The 9,748-nt window shown below is 39.6% G+C and overlaps 1 protein-coding gene and 1 non-coding gene across 3 annotated transcripts in view; one reads left to right on the top strand and one right to left on the bottom strand.

Moving 5' to 3' along the window:
- Positions 1-565: 565 nt before the first annotated feature.
- The window catches only part of Skil (SKI like proto-oncogene), a 28,803-nt gene continuing 19,620 nt past the window's right edge, over positions 566-9,748 (bottom strand). For both annotated transcript variants that reach the window (XM_050129242.1, XM_050129243.1), the window contains exons 5-7: positions 6,205-6,434; positions 5,775-5,999; positions 566-4,886 (exon numbers count right to left, since the gene is read on the bottom strand). In XM_050129242.1, the coding sequence (XP_049985199.1) occupies positions 4,728-4,886; positions 5,775-5,999; positions 6,205-6,434 (614 nt within the window). In that variant the 3' untranslated portion in view covers positions 566-4,727. The remainder of the gene's footprint in view (positions 4,887-5,774; positions 6,000-6,204; positions 6,435-9,748) is intronic.
- Positions 7,517-7,620, top strand: LOC126492712 (U6 spliceosomal RNA). The gene has a single exon (XR_007589660.1). It is a non-coding gene; the product is annotated as a U6 spliceosomal RNA (small nuclear RNA).

Below are 9,748 nucleotides of genomic sequence, written 5' to 3'. Positions count from 1 at the left end.
GCTTTCTTCCCGGTCACTTATTTGGGTAAGTCAGGTTCCACACTGCTATGCCATCAGCAGACACATCCCCTTGTAGAGGACTGCCTGTCAATACCCACATGCACTCACCTAAAGCAGCCCCTCCAGCCTAGTCAAGTGACATCCTTCTGGGCCCCAAGCCAAAACATCCAGTCCACCTATTCTGACTCTCAGAAACTGCCTGTTTGCCCTGAGTTACGGAATGTGTGGTGCTAAGAAATAACGTGCCAGGGACTTGGGGCAATGTTAAAGCCAGGGTGTGAGTGGCCCAGCAACAAAAAATAATAAAAAGAATGACAAAATGCTGCCTGGCATTTTCAACACCTTAAGTATTATATAAAAGTATTAAATGTTCATTGTTAATCTGTGCATTATGAGTAAGGTACATAAAGAGAAAAATGGGGGCTGGAGGGAGAGCTAGGCATTTGTGCACTTGATACTCTTTCAGAGGCCTCCAGTTCAGTTCCCAGCACCCACCTCACAACCACCTCTCCAGCCTTCACGGGCATCAGTCATCCACACGGTAAACATACATACACACAAGCACTCACAAATAGAAACAAATTTATTTAAAATTAAAGGAAAATATCCATCTTAGGGGAGCAACAAAGTTAGCAGTTAATACTGAGACGACCTGAACCAAATCTCATGGGCATTAAAAGCTTTTATTGGGAATATCATCCACCATCTATACAAGTTATATACAAGGCATGAAAATGGAAAACAGCACAAAATACAATTGAGGTATAAGCTAAGAGCACAGTATGTCATGTTTCAATAAATATAATCCAAAATTTGTAAACTAAGTAACCAGATAGATGAATCTTATTTTTTTTTAGTAAAACCATATAAAATATTTATTTCACGTGAGGTAGAGGACAGTTTTGTGTGTCATGTAATGCAACCAACCACAGCAATTTTAATCATAAAACTATACACTGGCAAAATTACCAGTTGAATTATGCTCAATATAGTCAATTTGCTTCAGTAGTTGCAGAAGGGACCATTCACTTACTGCCTTCACAGGTTAAAACTGAGGAGTAATTGAAGACTGTTACATTGCCTTAAAATTACCAATATAAGTATTTCCAGCAAAAAGCTAATGGCAACTACATGTATCACAAACTAACAACTCAAACATGTCCTAGGCTTAGCAATTATTTTAGTAGGGTGTTTTCATGAGAATTAAACGTGCTGTGCTTTCTTTTTTTTCAAGTGAGGTATCTATATTGAAGAAAAAATCTTATAAATTCCTTTTATACTAAACTAACTTTAAACACTATTTTGTTTTCTGGGCTTAATTTTTAAAATGTTTTATATTTGATTACTTCCTAATTTCAAAACAGTTATCACTATGTATGACATTTAATTCTATTTCTAAACAAGCTTCAAATTGTATATATTGTTAAAAGCCATTTAAGTGGGAAGATTAAAAAAGACTGTCCTTTCAAACAAGATACAATACAAAATACCCATATGTTTTTCTTCCAATAGTGGAAATGCTTAAGTATCTTACACTAGAAAAAGGAAAACCTAAGTTCTGTCTAAATATCTCAGTTCCACAAGGATAGTATATAATGAGCAGTTCATATCACGTATTGCTGATTGCTTCTATGAAACCGTGAACAAGTAGGTCCAAGAGCAGGATCAGATGGACATGATGAACACAATTTGTCATCAGTGTGGAATGCCCTGGCCTAAGGATTAAATGCACAACGGACAAACAGAAACTAACGTTCTTGCCGACCCACTCAAAGCATAACATTGAGCACACCTACTAGAAGTGGATCCGAGCCCTGCAGGACCAGCTTCACAGCTGTTTCTAGGGAAATACCTTGGGCACGTTTTTTACTACTTGTGTTTCCTTTTCATTTTGCAAACAAGCCAGACACACGGAGAAACTGGCTGCTCTGATGTGACTTTCAAAGGACACAGGAGCCTGCGAACCAAGTGCAACCCACTGTTTCCCCTACTTCAGTCTGTTTATAATTCACTATGTACAGATGAGTTTTCCCATTACTCCTTCCCACCCCTGTACAAAAGATTTTACATATAAACAGGTTATATATTAAATGTTATAAAATTAGCTCAAGAAGCATAAAACATCCTTATCCTCAAAAACACAAGAAATTCAAGCAAAAGAATATATTTCAAAAATATTAAAGCCCAAGCCAAACCTAAGTTGTTGGTCAAATCTTTTGGTGTTCAAAAGTCCTGGTTGATTGGCAGGTGGTTTGAGTCTCCTTGAGGGCAGCAGTTCCCACACTTGGACCACAGAGAGAAACCATCACCACCATAGCAGGCATCACTCACCGTCTTTCCTGCACTCTAGAAACTCTTCAGTGCACTCCTAAACCCAGGTTTTCAGAGCACATGGTCTCCTTTATTCCTAAAAGAACAGAGTCTGAGGAAGTATCTGCTTGCCTAGTAAGCTTGGCACAATGCACAAGACCTAACACCAGAACGAACTTTAAGATAGCAACCAGCACACAAAATGAGCATGCATAAAATAAGTCTCCTATGAAAAGTTAAGCAGAGGTCACTTTGGGAGTATGACAGAGTTTCAATTTCGTTTTCAAGCTATATGGTGCAATGTAACTTAAAGTTACTTTCAACAGTAGTAGGTATAGTATTTACAGCTGATTAAAATTATTTTCAAGGAAGTTCAGACAAAAAACTATGGCACATCCTTTCATCTTCTGGTAAGTAAAAGCTATGCTAAACAATATCATGAGGCCAAGTTTCATTCAAAGGCTAGAAAAATTACATGTGCTTTAGTAGCACCTAAGTAGTAGAGTTTTGAGTAAACAGAAAAACAAATGGTGTAAGTTTGCCTCCCACATAGCCCAGCTGCACTATAACCGACAACTAAGCTAAAGCTATTTTACAAATGTCTGTGATTTTTCTTTCCCCAGATCTAAATAAAATGACATATATGGTCCCTGTGCAATTTAACATCTGTTTCTCCTCAAGGAGGTTACAAAAGTCAACACATTAAATTATAAAGCTAACATAGAGGAGTAAATCCACATTTCGGTCAAAATACATTTAGAAAGCAAACTCCCTTTTGGAAAAAGTTGCTTTTATATGTATCAAGAAAGATGTATGAAGAAACGAAAGAGCAGTGACAGCCTTAACTCTTAAGTTATTCCTAAGCACAGACACCAAGTCCCTTCATATAGTGACATGAGACAGCTTGGGACACACAAAACTGAGGTGATGATGCCAATGCTTTCAGGAAACCTCCCTAAAACCACACACACATTCATACACACACACACAGCCAGGTGTGGTGGGGCCCACGCCTGTAGATCCAACACTTGGGAGGCAGAGGCAGGAGAAACACTGCGATTTGAAGGGGAAACAACACAAAAAGAAAAACCACAATGCTCTTAGAATTCTCCCTAGTAAATTTCAAGCTGAGCATCAACTAATGGGAAAGCCACTGGTCAAAAATAAGATGTGCAAAAAAAAAAATAAAAATAAAAGTGCAGAGGCTGCCCTTCCCCAAACCACGGAATTCATTTGTCATCTAAAGTTCATCCAAAATTCCTGCTAGTAGCAGATACTTCAAGGGTGGATTATTAAGCTAGCTGACTGTAAATTCCTGATTTTAAGATTAAAGAGTCATAATGGTCCATTCGTGCAAGTTTTAAGGTAATATTTAAACATACAAAAGTCCAAAATAACCTTCAAGATATTTAATATTTTATAATTTAAAAGAAAAAAATCCATTATATAAATTTCAGTAAGACCCTTTATAAGACTACATATAAAAACTGTACAAGAGGAACGAATGTACATCAGTGGGATCCATTTTCCTCATGAAGATGAATATTCTCACACCATTAACAATAAAAGTTAAGCAATCATTTTAATTTTCTTAAGTCACACACACATATCTAGATATAGCCACTCTTAAACCCAAAGACAAATTACAACTGCTCTTGTGTGCAGCATGAGGGTACAGCAAAGCATGCTCCCCCACAAATGTACACTGGGGTGGTACTATCATTCCATCAGTGTACGTGGGGTGGTACTATCATGGGGTGTTACTATCATTCCATCAGTAAGATTCCTCTTAGGAGGAACTTCATTCCACAACCTGAACAAAATAAACACAAACTTGGTATATAAAAATGAGAAGATCCCAGCACTCAAGAGGCAGAGGCAGCTGGATCTCTGAGCTCGAGGCCAGTCTGGTCTACAGAGTGAGTTCCAGGACAGCCAGGGCTACACAGAGAAACTGTATCTTGAAAAACTAAAAAGAGGAGATTCTGTAATAATAAGATATTCTGTAATGAGAAGGAAGACACAGAATTGGCTGGCTCTGTATAATAAACATTACCCTGTATCTAAACTCGAGACTGAAATAAGCATACAAAACTGACATTACTCTTTTCCACCACAGAGTGCAGCTGTGGAAAGTATGTAACTGTTGGGCTTGCCTCAGAAATACAGGTAGACTATCCACAGACTGAAATCACATAGGTTAGCATTACCAAGCTGACTGAAAAAATGTACAAAGAAGCAAATGTTCATTCATTTGGAAAATGGAAAAATTGATGTACTACTATATAATCTTTGCACTTTGCTGCCCTACAAATGAACAGAATGTCTAGTTATCTTCATTCATATATGATAAAATTTAATTTCCAAAGCAAGCAATAAACATAAATCCCTGTCAACCAAATACAGAAGCATCTCTTCTATTCCTTGGTGGTCTTTGACGATTTCACAATCTGCAACTTCAGCTCTTTTATCATCATCTCTAACTTCTGCCTCGCCTCCCGCTCTTGTCTGAGTTCATCCTGGAGTTCTTGCCTGTCGGCCTCAGCATGGTCCAGTCTCTGCCTCAGTTCTGCCAACTGTAGATTTAAAAGACTGTTGTTAGTTTCCATCCCTTTGATTATTTCCATTGAATCATCTTACCATGGTTACAAAACAAACTGCCATTTTCTTTTACAAAATGAACTATGTCCATGCACACCTCAGAACACCAGTCCTTTTGACATCTGACATGACAGTGAACTGCAGGAACAGAGAGGAACGAGCATGCAGCATGCTCCCCAAAGGCTTCTAGCTCACTCCGGCTCTCTGCACAGCTGCTATGATAATGTGCTCACCTCCTCCATATTTGTGGTAACAGTAGCAGAATTACTCGTGTTTGCTAATTTGGGACAAAAACTCATCGTACTATATCAAAATAACAAAGAAACTATATTCTAATTATTTGTTTATTCATCTATATGGTGCTAGATATTGAACCTAGGGTCCTATGCATGCTAAGGTGTTTTAATACTCATCTATATCCCTAGCCCAAAAAGATGCAAACTTTACATACAGACAGTAATTACTAAATTACAGAATCCCAATAAAAACTGAAAATAATAAAGGTTAAAAAAAAATCTTAGCCGGGCAGTGGTGGTGCACGCCTTTAATCCCAGCACTCGGGAGGCAGAGGCAGGCGGATCTCCGGGAGTTCGAGGCCAGCCTGGTCTACAAGAGCTAGTTCCAGGACAGGCTCCAAAGCTACCGAGAAACCCTGTCTCGAAAGACTTAAAAAAAAAAAAAAAAAAAAAAAATCTTACTGGAGCCAAATGTGGGGGTATATACCTTAAAGCCCAGCATTCTTAGTGGGGAACATAAAGCTGTATTTAAAGTAGTTTTCCGTTCTTTTTTTTTTTCTGGATTTGAGACAGAAGCCTGGCCCGGGAAGCGAGTGCCCACCCATGCTGAGTGACTGGTGCTCTCACCTGGGCTGCATACTCGGCCTCTTTATCCTTTTCCAAGTTTGAGTCACAGGTGCATTTCTGCTTCATCACCTGCTCCAACTTTTTCTCCAGGTCTCTCTGTTCAATATAAAATTCCTCCATCCTCTGAGCATGCTCATTCTGCAAAGACTCAAGCTCCTTCTGTAGATTCTGCTGCTCTTCAGTGAGCTCCTTCATCGCCTTAGAGCTGCTCAGCATCTCCACTTCCTGTAACATAGCGACAACTCCTTATTTCCATCCCCTCAGGAAAACCTAAGTCAGCTATGTAGCATGCCTACAGAGAAGTGACTGACGTGAAGTACGCCTTCTTAGCATAGAACTGCACCACCCTGAGTCCATCTGCTGCATCGCATTCTGACTTTCTCAACATTAATAACTACCATAATAATGACTATTTCTTAGGCCAATTTACCATCTGAAGCTGTTGCTTCTTCTGCAGAATTGAATTCAGCTTCTCCTGCTGTTTTACATAGGTTCTCATCACTTCTTCCATAATCTTTCCCTTGTCGTCCTCACAAGTAACATCTCTGACCAGAAACGGAGACGAAACTTCAGCATCAACCTTGCTTACGTCTCTCACTAAGTTGCAAACAGCAGACTCAGATTTCTTTTTACTCACAGAATTATTTGAGATCAATGGATCTTTGGAAAGAAACAGAAGGGGGAAAAAAGTATTAATATCAATGGCAAAAAGTCCCTGGAACAATCCATAAGCAAAATTAAGAAACAATTCCATTTCTAAATCACCCAAAAGCAGTAAGATACTTAGAGAGAACATTAACAAAAGCGCCAAATGCATACAATGACAGTTACAATGCTCATCAACTAAAAGGCTTTACCTACTCGGTGTACTCCACATCAAAACCCCAGCTCTATTTTCAGAGAAACCGCTAGCTCATTCTGAGATTCACATTTAAATGTGAGAAATTCAAAACTGCTACAACAATCTAGAAAAACAGTAATAATGTGGAGGACTCACAACCCCCAACTTCCTATCTTCCTACAAGCTACAGAAATCATCACAACATGGTTCAGGTAAAGTGCTTGTCACTTAAGTGAAGACCTGAGTGTGAATCCCCAGAATCCTTGTGAAGCTATATGCACACTGGCAAAAAGAAAGGCAGATACAGACGAATCCCAGAAGCTCAAGAGAAAATTAACAAAAACACTGCCTCAAAGTGGAAGGTGAAGGCAATTCCCAAAGTTGTCCTCTATCCTCCACATGTCCTCACACACAAATGCATGCACATACATGATGTAGGAGGGTCTTCTTTCTGTGTTGCTTTCATTGGTCAAATAAAGAAACTGCCTAGGCCTTTTGGTAGGGTAGCCCTTAGATGGGCGTGGTAGATAGAACAGAATTCTGGGAGGAGGAAGAAGAAGAGGCCATGGCTCTCCTCTCCGAGATGGATGCTGGTTAGACTCATGCCGGTAAGACAAAGTGGAGATACACATTAATGGAGATGGGTTAAATTAATATGTGAGAGTTAGCCAATAAGGGGCTGGAGATAATGGGCCAGGCAGCAATTTAATACAGTTCTCCATGTGATTATTTCGAGCATAAGCTAGCCAGGTGGCCAAAAGCTAGGCGGCGGGAAGCAGCCCACGTTCCTTTTACTACACATACATGTACACAAACATACATTGTACGTACACACAATCAAAATTGTGGTACTGACACAAGACTAGACATTGAAATCAGGAAAAAAGAATTCAGAGTCCAAATGCTCACTTTAATAGCATATATGCTAAAAGCAGAATGATTCAAAATTAGACATGGGCTCTGAGCAAGGACGACATGCAAACTTGTGAAGCATTCCCTATTTTTAGAGCAAAGTATAATGATGAGTATGTATGAAAATATAATAATGGACCCTAGTATTTTATGCTAACTTAAAAAGCTAACAAAAAAAAAAATTCAGAATCCAAGCCAGGAATGGTGAATGACACACACCTATGATCCCAACACACAGGAGACTGCTGTAGGACACAAGCTCAAGACCAGCCTGGGCTACCAGTGAGGTTCTTGTCTCAAAAGACCAATTCCCAAGAATTCAAGAGTCCAGAAAGAAATCCATACATTCACCAATTGCTGTTATTATTGTTCCAAGACAATTCAATCAGTTAAGAAACAATTCAAACAAGAAAGAACAATCTCTTCACCAAGTGATCAGCAGTACTAACATGTTAAGAAACAAAAGTGGGACTCCCCACAGTACATAAATAGTAATTCAAGGCCAGGAAGTGGTGGTGCATGCCTTTAAGCCCAGTATTCCGGAGGCAGAGGGAGGAGGATCTCTATGAGTTCAAGGCGAGACTAGTCTACAGAGCGAGTTCCATGATAGCCAGGGCTACAGAGAAATACTGTCTTGAATCTCCCCCCAATGGTATAAATATTGATTCAAAATGACCTAAATGTGAGATTAAAGAATTAACTAAGAGCTGAAATCATTAAGTATACATCTTCCTGGCCTTGGACTAGACAACGCTTTCTTATGTATGACACCTGAGGTAAGAAGGCAAATTAATCAAACTGAATTGCATAAAAACTGCAACCTCATATGCTTTAAGGATCACTAAATAAGAAAGTGAACGGGAACTTCAGAATGACAAATCGTATATCTAATAAGAACCAAATTATAAAATGAGCTCCTGGAACTTAACAGGAAAGATACAACCCAATTTAAACTCAAGCAAATTGGACTTTCACCTCAAATAAAATATCCAATGTCCAGAAAATCATAAAAAGATTCTCAACTTTATCTAAACCATTAGGAAATTACAAACCAAAATCACGTACAACACTATACCATAACCACTGCAATGCCTGCATCCAGGACAGTAACACGTGCTGACACAGATGCACATTATACCATAACCACTGCAATGCCCACATCCAGAACAGACAGTAACACGTGCTGACACAGATGTGCAGACACTGAAACCTTGCCTAATAAAAACATGCAAGACCTCAATAACACACATTATCCTTTTTATCTAAAATGTCTGAATAAGCACATCCTATGACCACACACAGACAAGGAGCTAAGGGAAAGGAGAATGGGGTGTCTGCCAGAGGGTGCCAGGGACGCATATAGGAGCCATGACAATGCTCTGGATCAAACAGTTGTCAGGCTTTTCACAACACGGTCATTACACTTAAGGCAAATGAATTGCACAATTAAGTTACATGGTATGTCAAAGGTAACTTATTTTTTTAGATTTAGTTTTTATATGCACCAGTGTCTTGCCTGCAGTGGAGATTAAATTCCCTGGAACTAGAGTTACAGGTAAGTTGTGAGCTACCATGTGGGTGGTGGGATTCAAACCCAGGTCCTCCCAAAGAGCAATAAATGCTCTTAATCACTGAGCCATCTAATAAACTAGGAAACCAAATAATAAAAATTTAATGATATATGAATTAGTCCCATCATAGTTCAATCCAGAGGAAACCAAGTCACAACAATACCAGGTCAAACACAGGAAGCTGTCAAACTTATGACAGTAGTGTAGCATATCAGCGAGACTGCCTGAAAACTCGCAGGATGCCAAATGATCGACCGCATGGCACTGAGCAAAGCTGCAATGTCCAATGGGACGGGGCAACACATACATGCACACCTCTCCTGTGGTCCGTGACAATTTTTTTTAAGGGCTTCTCTGTAGCTTTGGAGCCTGTCCTGGAACTAGCTCTGTAGACCAGGCTGGCCTCGAACTCACAGAGATCTGCCTGCCTCTGCCTCCCAAGTGCAAGGATTAAAGGTGTGCATCACCACCGCCCAGCAGTCCATGGCATTTTTAAAGGCACAGGAAACAGGCAGGTTTTCTTTGCCATACCAGTCAGCATCTGCATCAATGCCGTCTGTTTTACTGTGTAAGCAGCCCCAGTTCTGTATTCCTGAACCGGGAGTTCCATATTAAATACTTAACATCATGTAAACAGCATCTCAGCTCAC

This window comes from Alexandromys fortis, unplaced genomic scaffold (assembly GCF_014885135.2).
Source record: "Alexandromys fortis isolate MF-2015 unplaced genomic scaffold, M_Fortis_MF-2015_v1.1 scaffold_300, whole genome shotgun sequence".
Taxonomy (NCBI): Eukaryota; Metazoa; Chordata; class Mammalia; order Rodentia; family Cricetidae; genus Alexandromys; species Alexandromys fortis.
The sequence above is the reverse complement of the archived record's forward strand: the minus strand, read 5'-3'. Positions and strand labels throughout refer to the sequence as shown.